Genomic DNA, 22,924 nt, shown 5'->3' on the forward strand with positions numbered 1-22,924 from the left:
TTGTAAAAAAAAAAAAAACAACTGAGGATGCACACAGTAGTCCTTTGATTAGCGCAATGTTCCGGCCGAGAGCGATTCAGGGAGACTTTGAAATGGAAATCTGACGAAGTGTTGTGAGCTCAGAGCAGTGGAAGAATCTGAGCATGAAATTTAAGACTCCAGCTCCGTTGGTGGGTTCCATCACAATTACGTTCAAGCGTATGTCAATATGCATCTCCATCTAAGCAAACCTCTCACCCCCACAAGCACAAATGTACATGAGGACATGTACCAAACTCACTGAATTGCAGACAGATGACCACATACACCACACGTAAAATGTGGACATGCTCACAAAAGTACTGGGGAGTCATCCAACTTCTAAACCGCTTAAACAGCTTCTACAACTCCAGGGCATATCAGTCAAAACTCATCAATCAGCTGGTCCACATTTTAGTCAGCACCCATCAGTCAGGATTTGTTTCATATTATATTGGAGGAGTCAGTGGACATGACATTAGGTTTGATCTGCTGTCTTCTGTTTAGTAAATGCATGTATGTGTGTCACGTCAGAAGATGACAGAAATAGAGGAAGAGCAGAGCGATGCTCAGGAAAACCATCATGCAGCACAACAGAAGCCGACCTGACTCCGTCTCCTCTTGTCTCCCTGTCTGGTTCCCCATGTTGGTTCACTCCGTGATTCCCGCACCTCAAACCAGGAAGGATTAATCCAAGAATCTGTGGCTGTGGGTGAGTTTGCCTGTCAGGGGTATTGTCTCTGTCCAACACCCACAACCAGCGCTGGTCAGTGACAGTGAGAGGAAGCCATATAATTCTTAATCGCTCCTCCTTCTGGTCTTCTTGTCCTTTTCCAGCTGTTTATTAAAACCGTTTAAGTGCCAAGCAGCGGGCTGTACATCCTGCCAGTGTGTAAGAATGTGCAATTGTGCATGTCCTGCTGCACGGTGACAGTATGTCACACGGCCAGGCAGGCAGGCTGGTCGCGCCTTGTGCACTTCATTACCTCTGCTGTGGAATCAGCCAGAGGAGGCGTGGCTTCCCGCAGACACACACACACACACACACACTCACACACCACACACAACACACACACACACACACACACACACACACACACACACACACACACATTAAACACTCCTCCCTCCCACTACTGCCAGACAGTTCACACTCACGAAAACCAGCTGAGATGAGCATGAGAAACAGAGGGCAAGAAAGAGCAATGGGGTGATTGTGAAAAGGGCAGAAAAAAGAAAAAGAGGAGCAGGAGGATAGGAAAGGCACTGCTTGTGTTTTTGTCAGAGCGTGACAGTGCAGCTTGTCTTTTCTTTTCAAGCATGGGACCTGTCACATACCCTGATGGGGGATGCGTAATGCTCACATTCCAAATCCTTCACAATACCACAGCTGATGCAACATCCAGAAACTGCACTGACTTCAGTGGGCAGCTGGATACATTTTATGTTTTTGAGTATTCAGTAATATGTGGGAGTCACAGTTGTCAGCACTGACAGTTTCACTTACAAAAAAAGGTCTCTAAACAACTGTCATTTGTATGGAAGTAAATCTGTGGCATCAGAGTTTGAATTTTTAAGGTTGAATTTTTTTTAGTATCAAAATCAGAGTTTTAAGTTGAATTTCTAAGGTTGAATTTGGTTAGCACCAAAATATTCAGCCTTAGAAATTCAACTTAAAAAAAAAAAAAACTAAAAAATTCAACCAAATAAATAATAAACAAAATTCAACCTAAAAAAAAAATTCAACCCCCCCTACAACAACAACAACAAAAAAATAATACAAAAGCAGGGAGGACGCAATTGATTCCTGTTTCAATCATCCAATGTTCAGCCATCACGTTTTGCTCCATTGGTCATGTGACACTGAGACCAAATTGAAAGAAGAAGACATGATGCATTGCTGAAGGTTGGATGACTGAGGCAGAGACTGATTCCTTCTCCCTGCTTTTCTATTATTTGAGGTTGAAATTTTTTTTAGGTTGATTTTTTTGGTTTAAGTTTTTGAGGCTGAATATTTTGTTGCTAAAAATTCAGCCTTAAAAATTAAAATTCAGTCTTTGAAGGCACAGATTTACTTCCATACATACATTTGATCTGCATTTACTCCCAAAATTAAAATAAATTTTTGGAGTTTGGACTGCAATCAGACATAGATCCACCGAAAGTGCAGTAAGGACGGATTGGCCAAACCACTTCTGGAGATAGCCACACTGAACAGCAGTGTAAATGAAAATGAGTTTCAAATCCATAAATAACAACTATGTTGGTGGTATGAAATGTACACTGTGACCTTTATTAAAATCTCTGTCCCCAGGTGTGTGTTGCCTGCTAGTATGAAGGCAATTGAGTGGACAGGGATGGAGGTGGAAGTGGGGATGGAGGTGGAAGTAGTGTTGCAGGAACGAGGTGCTATACTGCTTCACCTCGGGCAGCTTTGGTGGCTACTTCAGTAAATGATCTGCTCACATACTTGGATACTTTGTGAACAAACCTCTCACTCGAGTCCACCCTCTAAATAGCAATGCACCAGTTTTGAGAGCACACTGCTCTTAAACGCACAGACTGATGACAGTCTGATTGGTTTAATTAATGCTATGCTCAAACCACATCTATAACTAATTAAAGCAAGATAGGAAACCTGGGTGGGACTGAATTACAAACATTTTTTGAACTTTGGACTGGGTGGTGGCTTGGGTGCAGGCATTAAAATGTATGACCAGCTTATAGCCTCAGTAACTGTGGCAGTGCAGCAAACACTATTGAGCTATTGAAAATTAGTGCTAACATACAAATGAAATAGCAGTAGCATGATGTTACCAGTTCTTGATACATTAAGACTATTTTCTTCAAGGTAGACTAATATATTAATGTTTGCTATAAATTATTGTTGTTATTTCTTGTTTGTTTTGTTTATATCTATAGGATTTGACAGGTTTGGGCACCAAATTTAGCAATAAAGCTTGGAGCGACTGAATTGAAGTGGCTGCGCACTTACAACTAGCTTGTGAAACCCTGTCACTCAATACATGATTCTATCAGTGGATTTCTGCAATGGTCTCAGTATGAAAGCTGGACATTGTCATGCCAACATATTTTTCTGACATGAGCAAGAATTCTCTTTCCATTTTAAACTGGAAAATGTTATATTACAGTCTAATTCATTCACATGTGCTATTTGGTAGTGTGCTTTGGGGAATGGTGCATAAAAAATACCTGAAACCCCTGGTTGTACTTCAGTAAAAGACAGTGAGAATTATGACTGGAGCAAACTACAATGATCCAACGGCACCTCTTCTTCAAGGACTAGGTGTTCTTAGAATAGGAGATGTTTGCCAAATGTCTCTGGCCAAGTTTGTCTTTGCAGCTTTCAATTCTCTTTTGCCCAGTCCACTGTCATCGATATTTCTCTGAAATGATGAGGTACATTCGTACATTACACGACAGCAAGTTGATGTTCATTTCGATCATGTTCGGGGCAGGTTGCTTGATCGCGGCTTCTTACATAGAGGCCCAAGTCTGTGGTCAACACTCTCCAGTGATTATATTAAAAAAAGCACCTTCTTTGCCATCATTTGCTGGACGTGTCAAGAAACATTTTTTAAATTCCTTTAATTGATAACCATAAAATGAAGATCCAAAATGTGATTAGTTTATAACCTTATTTTTGCCATGACTTGCTATGCAACCACTGTGTGTGTGTTTTTGTGTGTGGGTGCCGTGTGTGTGTGTCTGCATGGGTGAATGAGGGCAACTGCACTTCCTGTAATATAATATAATATTGTTTTTATTGTAAATTAACACATCAGGGAGGGTACAGACATTTTTGTCTACAAGGTTTTTCCCGGGATTAATGAAACGTAATGTGTTTGGATATATGTTTTGTGATTACATATATGTTGTGTGCCCCAAATAAAAAGATTGATTGAAAGATTGACAAAATCAAAGGAGTATGTATATTGAACTGTACGTCTTAACATGCACCATCTCATGATTTTTTTTTTAATTTTTTTTTTTACGTAAAATAGTACAAAAGCAGATGGAATTATGTGGGTGCTTTCTAGTGTAAAATATGCACAGGCCTCCTAAGAAGTGCTCATAGGGAAATCATATGAAGAAGAGGTTACACAACGACTCATTTTCACTTGCCATAAATTCTTAGGGTGGCCAATTAGTAGAATTAACTATGCATTAAGCTATTTTATGCCAGATAATTGTAATAAAATGTTTGAACAGGACTAACACAGCCAAGTCCACAGCAAGCGGTCCGCTAGCGCTGGCTGCCTTGCGAGTGTGCAAAGCTGTTGCTGTCACCTCTGCTTATTTTCCATCTTTAACTTAACTTCATAATGAAATGAATTAAGGGTCACACTAATATCTGGTGTCGTGGCAGACAATGTGTTTGACAAACTGATGGTATCATTTACTATCTCGACTGGGACAAAGAAATTAATTCAAGTTCAAGCTTGTCTGACGCAATCACACGTGATTCAAATCCATATAGTTTTTGAAAAAAATAATAAGGTTGGATACTTTTCTAATAGACCTCGTATAAATAGGATTTGCATTCTGTATTTGTTTTGACAAATAGTGGCCATACAAATATGGGACTGAGTTTGAATAAATGTAATAGCACAGAAAATGCAGATTTATGGTGAAACTCTCTTGAAAACATTGATCATGCCCACATTGATTTCTACTGTTGTCAGACACTAACCAAGATGGCGGCGCACTGGCAACAGCCAGTGAATGAGCAGATCCTCCATCTAGTGAGTAAATAGAAATCGATGATTGGAACTGACTTGCTTTTGGAGGAAGCCTCAAGTGGCCATTTGAGGAACAGCAGGTTTTTACCACTCCCATGCTGCTTCATTTTCCAACACCAGAGACTGCAGTTTGGACTAACAGCAACCCATCTTGTTCTCACTGGCTCAGAGTCACTGTCTCCTTTATCCTCCTTTTGAAACCATTTCAAAATTTATCATCTATAGCAGTTACAGCAGAGGTGGAGGCACAGAACATAAGCCTTTATACACGCGCACGCACACACACACACACCTTCAATAACATAAAAACTTATCCTGTGGAAACTACATGTGTGAAGGCAAACTGTCTCCACCATCACTTATGAGGACTCATTTTCTTTGTGGGGACAAAAAAAACAACAAAAAAGGTTATTTCTACCAGCTACAGAATCAAAGTCTGGGTGCATGCACCGGTGCCACCACATTCACCCCACCACAGAACTGCACTGGGTCCTGGATAATCATCCTGTCATGTTTTGGCCCTAATCTGGCTCTGTGTCATGTTTTTCCCCTGTCCTTGTCTTTGCCACTTCTTTGATCCTCAGTTGTGATTTTCTATTTGTTATTTCATAGTCTCTGGTTTTGTTTTCTGTTTATTATGCATGTTTGGTTTATCATACTTTAGTCTTGTCTCTGTTTATATTCCGTTTAACAGGTGTTCTATTTTGTGGTAGTTTCTCTCCAGCCGTGATTTTCCTTTTTTGCATCAGTAGTCGTATCCTCTACCACTATCGCCACATGTGAGTTCTGTTCTAGTTTAGTCTTCGCTTGTTGTTATCACTTTAGTCACTTAGTAGTTTTATCTGTTACACTTCAGCCACCTGTCGAGTTCCGTTCTAGTTCTAATTCAGCCTTTTATGTTTCTGTTTCTTTCATTTGTGTCTGTTCCTTTAATGTTTGGATTTTCTGTATCTTTATTTCTTAAGAGTCTGGGATTTGTCTTCACTGTTGAGACTCACTGTCATGTTTCTGTTTCTGCAGGCTGCGTCAGCCACACCCACTTGTCACTCCACGCTCGTCTCCTGTCTCACCTTTTTCTCTTCTGGCCACGCCTTCTTTTCTGCACCTGTTCCACATTACGGCCTGATTTCCCTCAGTATTTATGCCCCGTGTTTTTCCACTGTTCCTTGCTCGTTCGTTGTTCTCCACGCCTTGTTGTATGCCCTCATTCTAAGCCTTCCTCGTCTTGTTTTTGCTCTGCATTTTTCTGTGCTCGACTCTTGCCCGTTTTTGACTACGTCTCAGCCTACGCCACTGATCCTCGTATCTCCGTGTCTGATCCTCGTTTCACCACGTCCCCACCTCATGACCATCTGTACCTCCACCTGTACTGATTGACTCCCCGTGTCTCGACCTGAGCCTGTTTTTGGATAAAGCCTTTTTTCTTGACCCACATCTGAGTCATGCATTTGTTGTTGTGAAAGTGTAGGAACACGGACTCACAACAGGGGGCGCAAATGAACGGACAATGGAGGAATCAAATAACACTGTTTTTACTGTTGTGAAAACAGGCACAACAACACAGCCGATTACAATATTGAAACTGAGTCCAATAACCACGGTGTCGTGTGGGCAGGCTCGACGATAGGAGACGTCTGTCCAAGTCGAACCGGAACCAACCCGATTTCCTCTGCCACCGAACCCCGGGAATACTGGAGCCGCCAAGTCCCGAATCCCCAGGTGGCCACTGCCTCCGCTCGTCGGATCCGGTACTGCTGGCAAGGAACAAAAACAGTCAGGTGTGGATGCGGCTGCACCCAGCAAAACGGAGGGTGGAGAGTCCACCTCCACCTCTCGTTAACAACGATACAGGAGTGTAGGAAGGTGAGTACTTATCAAAAGTTGTTCAGTAGTCAGCTGTCCTACAAATGCTCCACAAGAAATACAACAATGGTTAGTTATATGTATGGCAGAGATTGTTACCTCTTTGGTTAGGCGATATCTCGGCAAATGAGGTGGAGATGCTGTCCTGCTGATATACCTCCTTATTGATTGGGATCAGCTGTCTCCAGTGATGGATGACAGCTGTCATCCTGGCTGCTCCCGTAAGGCGGCAGCGCCCTCCGGTGCCTGGAGCCCGCACTCCAGGCAGGGCGCCCTCTAGTGGTGGTGGGCCAGCAGTACCTCCTCTTCAGCGGCCCACACAACATTTGTGTCCATCCACCCGCCGTGCCTCGCCACCTCAGGTCCTGACACATCCAGGCAGGCAATAGATCCAATAAAATCAATATAGGTTCATTTATAGTCTGCACATAGATTACACAAGTGTTTGTGCACATATCTTTACATGTGTGCACATATTGCATAAAGCATGAATGTGAAATCAGGACGTCAGGGTCGTTTAGGGATTTTAGGTGTGAAGAATAACTTGTTTTTCCTGCTGTTCCTCATTTACAATGTATGGACATATTAAAAATTTATGACAGCAAAGCAACAGCTGCAGGAAGAACACAAGCCAGGAGGGTTTTTTTTTTTTTTTTTTTAGGTACCTCAGTTGCTCAGGGTTGTCACAGCAGATCCAGTAAAGATCCATATTAGGATTTGGCACTAGCTTTACTCCGGATGCCCTCAAATCAGAAAAATGTGTCACTTAGGGGTTTTCTTTTTTTGTATGCAAGCATTTTCAGTAAATTATTGACAAAATCATAACATCAACATAAACAAGCTGTGAGCTTTTATAACAATAATAATAATAATAATGATGATGACTGTGGTGTGGGCATGTCCACATGACTTCACAGTTTGGAGATGGACCTCTAAATTACTAAATTATAGTGTTTGTGTTACTTTTATTAATCAGCCATAAATATACTTTTCTTCAGTTACAGCCTTGCTGGTACAGTGATTTCATTATAATTAATTAAGACTTCCTGTGACACATAACTCTCTTCATTATAAGTCAAGTCAGGTTGTATGAGAGGTGAGTGGGTGTGCTAATGCTAACAAAAGAGGACACACTGTTCAAGCTAACACAGCGTACCTGACGACTACAAAGCCATTGTTCCTAGTGAGACATTACAGTCCAGAACTATTCCGTGGACCACAGTTTGGATTGATTTTTTTTTTTTTTTAGCAATTTAGATGTGTTTTTGTATTAAAGTATTTCAAGCTGGAAAGCTCTTTGACGATGCATTTCAAATATCTTGTAAATGCTGAACAATCTTTTCATACTTTTTTTTCTCGTCTCAGAGCTGTACATGCACCTCAGTAAACAAACATGAATCTAATCCAGTTAAGAATGTTCTCCACACCACAGGGTGTCCACATTTGTGGAGAATAATCTGGCAAGACCATTTCTCCCAGCCCTCTATCCTTGTAGGATATCAGAAAGTTGCTATAGCCAGAAACAAGCTGGGAAACAAGTTCCTCAAAAAATCAAGTTCAAATCTGATATCAAAGTCCAGATGCATACGGAATAGAACAGAATAGAACAAATGCTTATTGTCACTGCATTTCTGCAATGAAATTCTGAAGATACAGAGGCTGAAATGTAGTGATGCAAAACTAACTGATGTAATCATTTTATTGACTAGATACAAATTCACAAATATCTATAAGCACACAGGGGGAAAAAAGTTTAAGGTTTGGCACACATATTTGAGTGCAACAACCTCCATGTGTACACGTGAACATCCCTCAGCTGCCTGTGTCAGTGTGCGTCTTTCCCAGCTGAATGCTTATGCAAGCTGAGACAATCCCATGTGACTCAGGAGTGTCTGATTAATTCATCTGACAGGTATGAGGAGCTTGAGGTCCGGACCTTCCACCACCCAAACACAAAAAGACAGCGCCCCCACTGGCACCACGTTAGGTGTGAAGGCCTGAGTACATGACAGCAAGGCTGCCTATTACGGTCACTTTTGGTCCAATGTTTGTCTGGTTTCTGAGCTGTGTTTTGTAAACGTGGCACACTCTGGCTCCATAATATACCTGAAGTACCTCACATATAGACTATTATATAACAGCTGAGTGGATCCTTGTCATTTGATTGGTGGGTTGTATGTCACATGACATGGATTATTCGTACCATTTGCCATTGTGTTTCATTGACCATGCAATAGTTATTTTTTAGCATGCAATTTTGGTGCTATATGAAATGTGCTATTGCAGAGGTGGCGTTTAGCTAACTAATTAATTAATTAATTAATTAATTAATTAGCTAAACATGGTGGAGTTTGTTTTGCTGATGGACAACGATTTGAAGGATCTAATTGATGCTGCTAATTCTTCTAAAAAAAAAAAAAATTAAAATAATAATAATAAAAAAAACAACAACAACAAAAACAAATCCACCACACCCTAAGCCGTCTAGAGGCATGAAGAGCTGTTAAGCTGCGTTCACACCGGGCGCGACGCGAGCGACTGCAGCCACAGGTTGCCATGTAATCCCTATGTAAGGACGCGTTTTGGCGCCAAACCGCGCAGCGCGACGCGATGGAGGCGAGTGAAGCGATTTGCGCGTTTGTGGCGCAATATTGCGTCGCCTCACGTCGCGCTGCCCTCGTCCCCAAGTTCAAAAATCTGAACTTTTTCGTCTCGTCGCGATGACCAATCAGGGACTGAATATGTAGTGACGTGGAGATGTCTGGAGTTTGACTGAAGATGTGAACATGTCCTCTATCTGGTAGCAGTCTGTGAGCACGACTTATGTCTCTTTTGTCCTTTATTTCACAATCATGACAGAGTTTTTGGAGCGAGCAGCAGCACCACAGCAGCGGGGAGCGGAGTTTCTTTTTATTTTTATTTTACTTGCGCGCGCGAATCGTCTGTAGAGAATATTTTATTAATTAACTACACAGATGTATAATAAAACAAATGGTGACTGGTTTCTAAACACAATTATGACAGAGTTTTTTGGGGGAAGAGCCAGCTGCAGCAAGCAGCGGAGTTTCTTTTCTTTCTTTTTTTTTAAATTGTTTACATGTGCGCGCGTGAACGGGACAGTTGGTCCTCAAACTGGGTCCCGCAGAGGCGGAAGGACCGCTGAAAGCGGCCGTCACCCAGACACAGCTCCTGCAGCAAATAATGATACTCTCTGTATTGGGAGCTTTCCTCAGCAACTCGCTCCGTGTGATCAAGGTCCGTCATGTTAGCTTGACTGACAACCGGAGCCGGCGAGCGGAATGGAAGCTCCTCCTATTTGATGACGCACCGAGGCAAATTTTCGCAGCGAAAGTCCACCCAAGCAGAGCGACACACCGGGCGAAGGAGGCGCGTCCATCGCCTGGCGACCCACGCAAATTTCTGATCTCGCCCGGTGTGAACGCAGACTTAGGATGAAGCTAGGATGAAAAGCTGGACAAATTTCTGACACAATTTGTCACTGGAGTGAGGAAAGCAGACAGCTACTACTGAGAACAATTTTGGACTCCTATCTCAAGTTTGTGTTGGCCTGTTGATATCAAAGCAGCAGTGATGCACCAAAATGTAAGTCCCTTGTCTGTTTATAAATTAATAAAATATCAAATGACAAAGATCTATTTTCACCATTATATACAACAAATAATGAATGTTTTTCCATTCTTTCAATGGAATGAATATTTAATTTGATGAAAGCGGGAACGTACAATTCAACGAGGCGAAGCCGAGTTCACCTCATGAAATATTCGCACCATTGAACTCATAAACATTCATTATTTGTATATTAGCTACCACTTGAAAAATGTGATTTCAGAATGTTTACTAAATATAGTAATATAAATAAGTACTGCATCAGCTTATGGCATTGGTCAAAGGTCGATGATTGATACTGTAATTGTGTCATCAGATCTGCGAACATGTGTCTTGGACACTTGGGTGAAGAGCTGAACTGAGCTCAACTGAACACCACTTGGCAATGAGTAGGCTCAGATGGCGGGGTAAGCCACTTAGCCGACCTAAACATGTGGTAAGGGTTTTCTGGGAACATTTGGTGGAAAAGCCTGTCTGGATGGCCTTTAAATCACACCTCCAAAGAAACTTCTCCTAGATCCTGAGGGAGGTTGGAGACACGGAAGCAGAGTGGCCCATGTTCAAGGCCTCCATTACTGAAGCAGCTGCTTTGAGCTTTGGCAAGAAGGCTGTCGGAACTTGTCGTGGCAGCAACCCAAAAACCTACTGGTGGACTTCAGTATTAAGGGAAGCCGTCGGGCAGAAGAAGGAGGCCTTTTGTGTTTGGTTAGCACAGAGGTCTCTGGAATCAAAGGATGGGTACCAGCAGGCCAGAAAGACTGCAGCGTCAGTGGTAGCTAAAGCAAAAACTCAGGCATGGGAGGAGTTTGGAGAAGCCATAGAAAATGACTTTCGAGTGCCCAGGCTGTATTTAGCAGGGGAGGAGATCTGCTAAACTGGACTGAGGATATCATCAAGTGGTGGAAAAAAGCCTTTGAGGATCTCCTCAACCCCACCGACATCAAGGAGGCAGGGATGGAAGACTGAGGTGATCTGGTACCATTACTCTAGCGGAAGTCACCGAGGTAGTCAAAAAATTCCTCATGCCAAGTCGCCGGGTGAGATTCATCCTGAGTTTCTGATGTCTCTGTAGATTGCTGGGGTGTCATGGCTGACACACTTATACAAGGTTGCATGGAAGTCAGGGACAGTACCTCTGTTTTGGCAAACTAGGGTGGTGGTTCCGATCTTTAAAAAGGGGGACTTGAGAGTGTGTTCCAATTACAAAGGAACCACACTTCTCAGTCTTCCTGGGAAAGCCTATGCCAGGGTACTAGAGAGGTGACTTATATCGTTAGTTGCATCTCAGATTCAGAAGAAGCAATGTGGGTTCCATCCTGGTCGTGGAACAGTGGACCAGCTCTTTACCCTTGCAAGGACATTGGAAGGGTTTTGGGAGTATGAGCAACCAGTCTATATGTGTTTTGTGGACTTGGAAAAGGTGTATGACTGTGTCCCTTGGGGTATCCTGTGGGGAATGCTGCAGGAATACAGGATTCCATATACGCTGCACTGTGTGATCCAGTCTCTATATGAGACAAAGTAGGAGCTGTGTCTGCATTCTTGGCATTACATCAGATCTGTTTCCGGTGGGTGATGAACTCTGCCAGGGCTACCTGTTGCCACCAATCCTGTTTGTGATATTCACAGACAGGATTTCAAGGCACAGTCAGGGACTGGAGGGTGTCCAGTTTGGTGAACTCAGAGCTCTGTTTTTTGGATATGATGTGGTTCTGTTGGCTTCATCAGGCAGTAACCTCTGATGTGCACTGAGCAGGTTTGAGGGAGAGTGTGAAGCGACTGGAATGAGAATCGGCACCTCCAAATCTGAGACCATGGTCCTCTGTTGGAAAACAGTGGATTGTGCCCTCTGGGTCAGGGGAGAGTTACTGCTCCAAGTTTAAGTATCTTGGGGTCTTGTTCACAAGTGGGGAAAAGTTGGCGCGTGATATCGATAGAGATTGAGGAGTCGGCGTCTGAAATCTTACGGACGCTGTACCGGACCGTCATGGTGAGGAAGAGGCTGAGCAGAAGGCGAGGCTCTCATTTTAACAGCTGATTTACGCTCCTGTCCTCACCTATAGTCATGAGCTTTGGGTAATGACTGAAAGAATAAGATCAAAGATACAAGCGGCAGAAATGAGATTCCTCCATCGGGTATATGGGCTTACAATCTTGGGCAGCGTGAGAAGCTCGACTATCCTGGAGGGACTCGGAGTAAAACCGATACTTCTTCACATCAACAGGAGCCAGTTGAGGTGGTTCGGGCACCTGGTGAGGATGGCCCCTGGTCGTCTTCCTAGGGAGGTCTTCCAGGCATGTACAACCAGGTGGAGACCCTGGGGAAGACCTAGGACATGCTGGTGAGATTATATTTCCCAACTGCCTTGGAATCCCCTGAGAAGTGTTACAGAACTTGGCTGAGGATAGGGAAGTGTAAGATGAGCTGCTTGCTTTGCCGCTACTGCGACCCAGACCCAGATAAGCAGTTGAAAATGAATTAATCAGCTCTTTACTCATCAAAATACTACTAATCAATGTGACAACAGTAACCGTGAACCTGTGAAGGAAAGCACGTGATAGTGAAGTGGCTCTCTGTCATGTCACGTCCTGTAGTCACCTCACCAGACCTGTTATTTATATATCAGCGCCGTCATAACCACCTTCTGCTGTTGGTCCTTCCACGCTCTACAGGGACGCAGTGAATGCATTACTGAATTATAGATCAGATGTTTTAAATAAGTCATCAACATGAAGCTTGGTTTTAGCCTGTTGTCTGACAGGGCAGTGGAGTTGGTAAAGTGACTACTGACAAGACTCCATTAACAAAAATAACATTTTTAATCTCTTATGACAGCGTGGTGAGAGAATAAGAAAGGGCAGAGTCAAAATGTCAGCCCTTTTTAGGCAATAGTCTGAGAGGATGTCTGTGCATGTAGGCTGTGCCCCCCAAGTTCACTTTTTCACACAAACAAAATTATTATTACCACTATTTATTTATCCAGATATTTCACAGTAAATTTTTTGCCATGTTTTAAGGCAGGGCTTGTACTAGAGGTTTTGGCTGCTGAGTCCTGGGAAACACTAGGTATAGAATATGTGAGTCCTAAGGCCAAGCATTGAGTCCCAGCACCTCAAGGCAGCAAAGCCACCTTGCATGAGTGCTGAATTCAATCACAGAAACGGTCATTTCGGGAGCTACTCAAGCACGCTGCAGTGTGCTAAGAAAGATGGCACATGATGCCATGAAAACAAAGCGTGTCTAAGATTATGTAGTTTTATATACAAAACGGCAATGTAAGCTAAAGTAAATCCTGGACGCGGTATATGGGTGTAAGTCTTTTGAAACAGGTGCTGGGTCTAGTTATTCAGAATTGGCTGTAAAACTGTTAAAGTAAAGCATAATAAAATAAAATAATTCAAGATTTGTAAAGTTTTTTAAATCTATTTTAACAGCCACAACTTGAGCCAGTTTAATTGAAAAATGATACACATTTCATATTTCAATATTTTGTTACATTACATGTCATTTGTTGTTATATAGTCTATATTATAACAACCAATGTGTGCGAGAGTGTGTGTGTGTGTGTGTGTGTGTGTGTGTGTGCGCGCGCGTATGGCTTTGATCACACAGAAAGCTGGGAGAGCTGACATTTTCAAGGACGAACGCTGAGAAAACAGAAAGTTGATGGGACAAATATTTTCGGAGAAATTAGAAATTTTAGCTAAACAGTAAACAATGTGCTGCAATGCACCATGGTAGTTCAGGGTTTTGGGGTTTAAAATGTTATTGTGGTTTGCGTTAGTTTAACAGTGTTGTTACTATTGTGATTGATTATGTTTTTATAGTTCAACTGCTTTAGTCAGTTTAGTTAAGTCTCATGTTCCCGTTACCATGAGTGAATTACGTTTTGTGTTACTGGTACCATGAATGAAACGTGTATTGCATTTCATGTCTTCCGTTACATCCCTGTTTCTGCCTGTCTAAAAACAGAAGCACCTGCTTGTGGCAGAATGCAGAAAAGACAAAAAGCTGTGCTTGCGTGTGTGTATGTAACTTTGATCACAGACAAATGGGAGAGCTAGCATTTGCCATTTGGTATGCTTATGTATTTTGGGTCAAGGGTGAATGCTGCAAAAACAGAACATTGATAGGACTCATTTTTGGAGAAACTACGGATATTAGCCAACACATTGCTAAATACATTCTGTACTCACACACCATTCCAGCAGGGGGTGGTAAATATTAAAAGAATATTTTAATTAGTAAGTTCAATGTAAGTACATAAAATAATTGTATTGATGTTAAAAATACATGGATGACACAAGAAAGTGAATACACTTATTTCCATTGTGGTCCATTTAAAATTCAAATGACAAAATAGAAGTAATAATACAATAATAATAATAATAATAATAATAATAAGTGTGTATATGATAAGAACCTAAACAATTTATAAATACATTAAGACAGCAAATTAACATTTGAAAAATTACATAATTAACAGGAAATAAAAGGGTTAAGTTCCACTTCTAAAAACTGTTGAGATCTAAGGTTCTAAAAACATTCTGAAATCACACATTATTCCAACTCATTATACAAGCCTTAATTAATTACCACCATTGAAAAATGTCAGTTACCTATTTTATAAACACTACCCAGTCTAGAGCCTGTGGATCCCCACGGGGAGCACACTAGCTATAAATAATTTTTAAAATGTTAATCCATCCATCCCTCCATTTTCTTCCGCTTTATCCGGAGTTGGGTCGCGGGGGCAGCAGCTCAAGCAAAGCCGCCCAGACCTCCCGATCCACACACACCTCCCCCAGCTCCTCCGGGGGAACCCCAAGGCGTTCCCAAGCCAGCCGAGAGACGTAGTCCCTCCAGCGTGTCCTGGGTCTTCCCCGGGGCCTCCTCCCGATGAGACATGCCCGGAACACCTCTCCAGCGAGGCGTCCAGGGCCACCTCAACTGGCTCCTTTCGACGTGGAGGAGCAGCAGCTCGACTTCGAGCTCCTCCCGAGTGACCGAGCTCCTCACCCTATCTCTAAGGGAGTGCCCAGCCACCCTGCAGAGGAAACTAATCTCGGACGCTTGTACTCGCAATCTCGTTCTTTCAGTCATGAGCCAAATCTCATGACCATAGGTGAGGATCGGAACGTAGATCGATCAGTAAATCAAGAGCTTTGCCCCCTACTCAGCTCTCTCTTCACCACGACGGTCCGATACAGCGACCGCATCACTGCAGATCGATAGACGGTTAAAATGTTAAAAACACATTAATAGTGGATGCATGCAGCGTTTGTTGCTGTGCTCAAAACTCTACACACGGTATCTAATCTGAGAACTGCATCAGACACTTTATTCTTCCAAACTTTCTGGAGGGTGTAGCCTGGTGTCCACTCTACTGGCTTTTACAGATCTATGCTCAAACATACAGCAGGCTACCCTCTCTGATCTACAGACAGGAGACGGAGGAACATACACAGTGACTTGCTAACAGCAGGGAGGAGAATCAAAGAAAACGGAGACAGAAGGTTTTGAATGCTCGGGATGTCCCGTGCATTGTTACAGAGGTGAAGAAGATGCCTCACTGAGGAAGAAATATTTTCCCTTTCCTCCAGCATTAAACAGATCACCATACGATAACATCAAACACTTCAAAATATCACAGGTCATACCCCCAATCTATAATCGAAACGTGGCATTTCTCTGGTGGAGATATTTCAGAAGAACTCACAAAGGAAGCTGTTCTCAGTTTGGCTAAAAAAGAAAAAAGAAAAAAGAAAGCTTCTATGCTTGCATGCATGACTGACCAACAAAGCTTGTCTACACACATCCATGGTAATTTGATTTAACACTTGTTGATTAGCTTAACTGTGGAGACTCATGCCTTCCTTGTCTGCTGCACAGTCCAAGGCACCTTGACACCTGCATGAATTTGATCCCCACACTGCCACGCAATTCATTGCGCCAATGCTTCTCGCTTTGCCCAGCTGGACGCCACGCTACAAAAATAATCATTTCGTAGCCGATGACGCATTTGCTCTCAGAACTTGGCTGATGAAACCATTGATGAAACATCATCACTCCCAGAATCACAGAGAAATTATCTATAGCTGCAGGCTGCCTCGTGCACGTTGTGCAGTGTAGAACGCATTTGGAATCTTGTCTCAACAGGTAATTATTCCAGTATGGAGTAAATTTATTTTTCCCCCTCAAAATTCTACTCACAACACCCCATCATGACAACATGGAACAAGTTTTTTTTTTTTTTTTTTTTTTTTTTTGCAAATTTATCAAAACTCAAAAACTAAGAAGTCACATGTACATAAGTATTCACACCCTTTGGTCAATACATTGTTGATACACCTTTGGCAGCAATTACAGCCTCAAGACGTCTTGAATATGGTGCCACAAGCTTGGTGCACCTATATTTGGGCAGTTTTGCCCATTCCTCTTTGCAGCTCCTCTCAACCTCCATCAGGTTGGATGGGGAGTGTCGATGAACAGCCATTTTCAGGTCTCTCCAGAGATGTTCAATCAGATTCAGGTCTGGGCTCTGGCTGGACCACTCAAGGACATTCACAGAGTTGTCCTGAAGCCACTACGCACAGACATGTCCTGTAAATGGGCTTACAAGTGTTGCATTCGTAGTGTCAAGCCACTGCTGAACCAGAGAAAATGTCAGAAGTGTTTTATCTGGGCTAAGGAGGAAAAGAACTGTACTGTTACTCAGTTGTCCAAAGTCGACTTTTCAGCTGAATGTAAATTTTGCATTTCATTTGGAAATCAAGGTCCCAAAGTCTGGACGAGCAGTGTGTAGAGACACAGAATCAAAGTTGCTTGAAGAAGTGTGTGAAGTGTCTATAATCAGTGTACAACTCCTTAAATGTGAATATTTTGCTAGTTTCCTTTTTTTTTTTTTTTTACCCCGATCTGGCAGTAAACTGAACTGGAGTGTGGACACAACAAGACATTTGAAGACATCATCGTGGGCTCTGGAAAGTGATGACTTTGACCAGAAAACAATGGATTTTTCACCATTTCCTGACATTTTACAGACCAAACAACTAATTGATTAATTGAGAAAACAATCAATCAGAAATATGTAACCCTGTTCTTAATATGGCGATTCCTTACACAAGTTAGTGGATGAAAATACAGTAGAAAAGTGCTTGAGCTGATGTGCGGTATTGGCTTCTTCATTTTTGTGGAACCACCCCCCACATACACACAAACCAAAAATGAGAGGGTGATTCTTAGACTACGGGCACTTATTATGTCCTTTGATCATATTGTATGAAAAAAAGAAAAAAGGGGAAATTTCACACTTTTATAGTTATCTTTACAATGAAAGTGTGTTAAGAAATTTGTTCTAGTAGTCTATGATGACTTTTTCACCTTTTTTCAGCATCATTATATGCAAATATTGCCGTTTTGTGCTTGTCCCACACCCAGATTTTTGATCTTCAATGATAAAAATGAATGGTAAAGAAATGTTTTTTCTAATGTTTTAAAATATCTCTGAATAAAATATCAGTAAAATAATCAAAACATAATTGGGGTATTCAATGTCATACAACTGTTGTGATTTTTTTTTTTAAACAAAATGTAGTTGTCCCACACTACTGCCGTAATTTCCACCACAACACTGTAATGTCCCTTTAAACAGTTTGTATGAAAGACTGTATGGGTAGTTTCTATGGAGATAAACAGTGACATCAGAGCACATGTATATAGCGCCAAATCACAACAAACAGTTGCCCCAAGGCGCTTTATATTGTAAGGCAATGGTGTGGTGGAAATTACATTTACAAGGCCAATAGTGCCCGTAGTTAAAGAATCACCCGAGACATGCAGCAAAGACTAAATCCACACAACATGTAAACAGCTTTGAGGTTTTCTTTGTAAATCAAAGAACTGCACAACTTTCTAAAGTTTGTCTTCCTGCACCTGCCACTATAATTTTGTCTAATAATACCAAGATAGCTGCAAAAATCAATACATTATTAAGTGTAAAAAAAACTTAATAGTTTGAGTAGGAGTTTTTCCTTACCACCGTCGCCTGTGTGCTTACTGTAGGCGTTGGTAAGGTTAGACCTTACTTGTGTGAAGGGCCATGAGGCAGCTTTGTTGTGATTTCTCGCTATGAAAAATGAAATAAATTGACACTGAATTGAAAAAAAGAAGTCAGTTACTAGAAGTCTGTTTGGTTGGATTGTATATTACAGATGTGTCGATTTTTCTTCTCATTGAGTTTATTTCACATATGAAGCCAAATAACATTTGAAAAACATCTCAAACATCAGTCTTTCAGATTGACCCACACGCAAAACTGAACCTATTGTGCACACAACTGAACACAAGAGCAACAATCTATGAATATTTATCTGGAATCAAAAGCTGGAGCCACCACCACATTTAATCATCAGCAACCTGCAACCCCGCCATCAGCAGCCAAACAGAAATAAAGAGACAAAAACAACACTGAACACACATCACTCCGGCTGGGAGAGCCACAAACTGTTCAACATTCTGTTTTACTGATGTGCTGTGGCCCTCTAGTGGCTGAAACCAGGTAGTATTAGTACATCAACTATTTCTCCAAGTACAGGCAGTTTAACGTTTAATCCACCGTCACTGTCACACTCAAGCAGACCTTCAATATGAAAGACGTGTGCAATATGACTTAAGGTCAAATGGTCTAATGATGGATCTCAATAACTGTATTATGTCCTAGTTGACAAGTTGAATATTTTCTTTTATGAACAAACACAACAGAATACTTTGAAAAGAATATATATTTAAAAAACAGGCCAAAAACAAGTCTGATATTTTGCAGCTTGGGCTATATTTTCTGATGTTTTGGTCGTCATCTTCATTTGGGACAAAAAACTAATCCTCACTGGCTTCACTGTGGAGACCCAAATAAAAAATAAATAAACGAATAAAAAAAAAATTGGAGCAGCCAAAAGATGAACAACAACAACATTCAGTTAGCTGCTTACCTTTAGCATTTAGTACATCTGGTGGTGCTGCACTCCAATAACACATTATACTGTAAGTCAACTGTGGGAGTGTTTTTAGCGTGCCCTGTGTCGTTATTTTATATAGCCAGTTAACCTAAGAAAGTTTTTGTGTTTTAAACCAACATCGCACCAATTAATCTTTATGTCCCAAGTGTACAGATGAAGACCAAAACAACCAACCAACCAAGAGAACCCAGCTTGAAAAGAATGAACGTTCCCTTTAAAGTAGAAACTCAATGCAAGAAAAGTCAGTACACATTATTTATACACTTAAATATGACACAACTAAATAAACACCAGGGCTTCCCCTGCAGTTGCATCGGCCTGGTGGCTCCCCAGACCAACACAAACCACTGCCAGGCCAGAAAGCTTTTTTTTTTTTTTTTTTTTTTAATAACACCACATATTAATTAAACTGGACGTCAATCATTTCAGCACTGCAACACTTTGATTGTGGCACAGGAGTAACTTTTTAGAAAGTATGCTTCATCTAGAAGGGTGTAAAAATTATGATTAAACAGCTGACCAACATCAGTTAAAGTTAGCAGTCAGAGCTTTCAGTAGAAGGGGTCAGATGTCAGATTACAGGTACAACATACATACATATACTCGTATTTCCCCACCCAGAGTCATATGGCCAACACCCATTTTTTTCAGTGACAGTCCAACAAATGTGGTTAAAATACACGCTGCAACTACACGAGACGTATGCAAATTAATGTGTGAGTAAACAATCAGTTTTTCATAGAATGTCATTAATATTTTACTTGTTATTTTACTTGTTATATTTTACTTGCACCTGCAATTAGATAATTGTAAGTGGTACTACAATTATGCATGCAAATCTTTGCGTGCATGCAAGCAAATGGTGCTATAATTTTACATGCATGCTCATTTTTCTGTGTGATTCACGTATTGCAGTGCATGAACTTTTTTTGCAGCAGGGTCGCTACAAAATCAGCGTGATGGTAAACAAAGCAGATTAGTGAGGAAATCTTTCAAGACACTGACAACGACTATGAAGGAAGTACAAGATATTGCGGCTGTGACTGGAGAAACTGGGCATCAGGGAACATTTATCTGTTTCACCATTCAGACTTTCACAACAGAGTGGCACAAAGAAAGACGTCAAAAAGGACATGAAATTTCAGCTGCAGTTTGCCAGAAGAGGGCAGCACAGTGGATTAGTGGTTAGCACTGCTGCCTCACAGCAAGAAGGTCATGGGATCGATTCCCACCTGTGGCCTTTCTGTGTTGAGTTTGCATATTCTCCCCATGTTTGCATGGGTTCTCTCCGGGTGCTCTGGCTTCCTCCCACATCCAAAGACACACAGGTTAGGTGAACTGGAAACTCTGAATTGTCTGTAGGTGTGCAAGTGGGTGTGAATGTGTTTGTTTCACTATATGTGGCCCTGCGACAGACTGGCGTCCTGTCCAGGGTGAACCCCACCTCACACCCTATGACTGTTGGGATAGGCTCCAGTATCCCTGTGACCCTCAACTGGAGTAAGCAGGTGAAGATGAATTAATGAGTTTGCCGGAAGTCAAAAGAGAAACTCAAGCCTAGGTTTTAACCAACTTTGTATTTTAAATGAAGCGCTTGTTTGTGCAACTCTGCAATGCTCACTGGTGTCACTGGTGTTAACATCTACATGCCGTGGAATCATGGAACCTAAAAAAAGTCTAACAATGATGTTTGCTCAGTAGTAAAAAAGTTTCATCTGCTGTGACTGGATAGCATGTATCCTTAGCGCTTGGCATCACAGTTTATTGCAACTTGCACCTTTCCCAGAAGCTACTGTCATCTGAGCACTGATATTGATATTGCATGTGCTTATAGACAAAAAGAAATAAGAGACAAAATTCTATTTATTATTCAACTAAACTGCAAATATATGAATTTTTTAACATTTATGAAACACTTCTCTTAAACAAGGCCATAGGGTCACTGACCCTAAAGAGATTCCCTCCTTGGCACAGTGATCTATTTCTTTTTGTCTCTTTCTCTAAAATTGTATATAATAATCATTAGATTATTAATATATAAACAAAAAAAAATGTAAGAAATATTACAATTTGAAAACAAATGCACCCGAACGTGATGACAGCTGCAACTGCTTAATGCTAACTTTTAACATTGAAAATGCCATAGACATGCTAACGCGTTAGCATCGGGATCCGGATCACCACTAAAATTTAATCACTTGTTCCTCTTGTCATTTCCAACCACTCCACAAAATTTCATCAAAATCTGTTCAAAACGTTTTGAGTTATCCTGCTGACAGACAGACAAACAAACAAACACGACCAAAAACATAACCTCCTTTGCGGAGGTAATGAGAGCAGTGTGTATAATGCATGTGGGAATAAAAACAATAGTGAAGCACTCAATTTGCAATTAAAATCTGTGTCAAAGATGCATCAAGCAACCTGTTCTCCAGTAACAAGAAGCCAGATGTTGTTTACCCCTAATGGGGGTCCAATAGAGAAATGTGGCTGGAACTGATGGCTCACTATACCTTAACAATATGGCCATTTCCTTATATCATGGGTTAAAGCAATAAATTTTCATCTGACTTAAATTTTTTCCTGGCAAAAATCAATGGCAGCAATTCCCTAAAATGTGGCGTAGTGGGGGCACACACTGTTTTTTTTCCTCAATAAATACAATAAACAGATTAAACACATTATACAGTATATAAATCTATTCTAAATAGCCTCTAAAGAGAGAGAGAGACAAAGAATAAAAAGAATGCAAAACCTGAACTTAAAGGTACATAAAAGGGTGGTGGGAGGCAGGGTGTAGTCTTGACTGTGGGGGGTCTCGGGGGTGCTCCTCCAGAAAATTTTTAAAAGAGCAAGTCAAATTTTGTACGTATATTCTGGTGACTTTTAATGGGTATGAAGCCCTCTGAAACAACAAAAACTCACTTCAAACTGTCAATTAAAAACACAGTATTGATTATGAGGGGTCTGGGGGTGCTCCCCCACAAATGTTTTTAAAGGAGCAAGTCAAATTTTGTATATTCTGGTGACTTTTAATGGGTTTGAAGCCCTCTGAAACAAATAAAACTCACTTCAAACTGCCAAGAAAAAACACATTATTGATTATGGGAGGGTCTGGGGAATCCCCCCCCAGAAATTTTTTAAAAGAGCAAATTAAATTTTGTATATTCTAGTGAATTTTAATGGGTATGAAACTCTCCGAAACAAAGAAAACTCACTTCAAACTGTCAAGTAAAAATTCTTCGTCTTCTGTAATATTCTGATCGGTTCTATTCCGGTAAATGCGCCAAAAGGGTGCTGTGTCACTGGTTGTACAGTCAATAAAATACAAAATTACGGCCTAAAGCAACTGACAACGTTGTTCTGCTCTGCACAAAGTAACACCGTCACCCGTTTTGAAAACGCATGCGCACTGTGAAACTCAAAACTGGCTTATTCACATTTAATTGGTAAAATGCTCTCACTTGTAAAACAAACTAGGGCTGCAACTAACTATCATTTTAGTAATGATTAATCGGTTGATTATTTTTTTCAATTAATCATTTTTTATTTTTTACTTACTTTGCCATTATTTCTTTGAGTTATTATTAAAAGGCCTTTGTCACGCAACATCAACGTTTGACCTTGTAACAAAG

At 41.2% G+C, this 22,924-nt stretch overlaps 1 protein-coding gene across 5 annotated transcripts in view; it reads right to left on the minus strand.

Annotated features, from left to right (window-relative positions):
• Positions 1-22,924, minus strand: part of specc1 (sperm antigen with calponin homology and coiled-coil domains 1) — a 152,688-nt gene that overhangs the window by 83,083 nt on the left and 46,681 nt on the right. For 2 of the 5 annotated variants that reach the window (XM_034177781.1, XM_034177779.1), the window contains exon 1: positions 624-905. The exons of the other annotated variants lie outside the window; for them this stretch is intronic. In XM_034177781.1, the coding sequence (XP_034033672.1) occupies positions 624-663 (40 nt within the window). In that variant the 5' untranslated portion in view covers positions 664-905. Of the gene's footprint in view, positions 1-623; positions 906-22,924 lie in introns of those variants that run through there. 5 annotated transcript variants of the gene reach the window in all.

The sequence above is a fragment of the Thalassophryne amazonica genome, chromosome 9, assembly GCF_902500255.1.
Source record: "Thalassophryne amazonica chromosome 9, fThaAma1.1, whole genome shotgun sequence".
Taxonomy (NCBI): Eukaryota; Metazoa; Chordata; class Actinopteri; order Batrachoidiformes; family Batrachoididae; genus Thalassophryne; species Thalassophryne amazonica.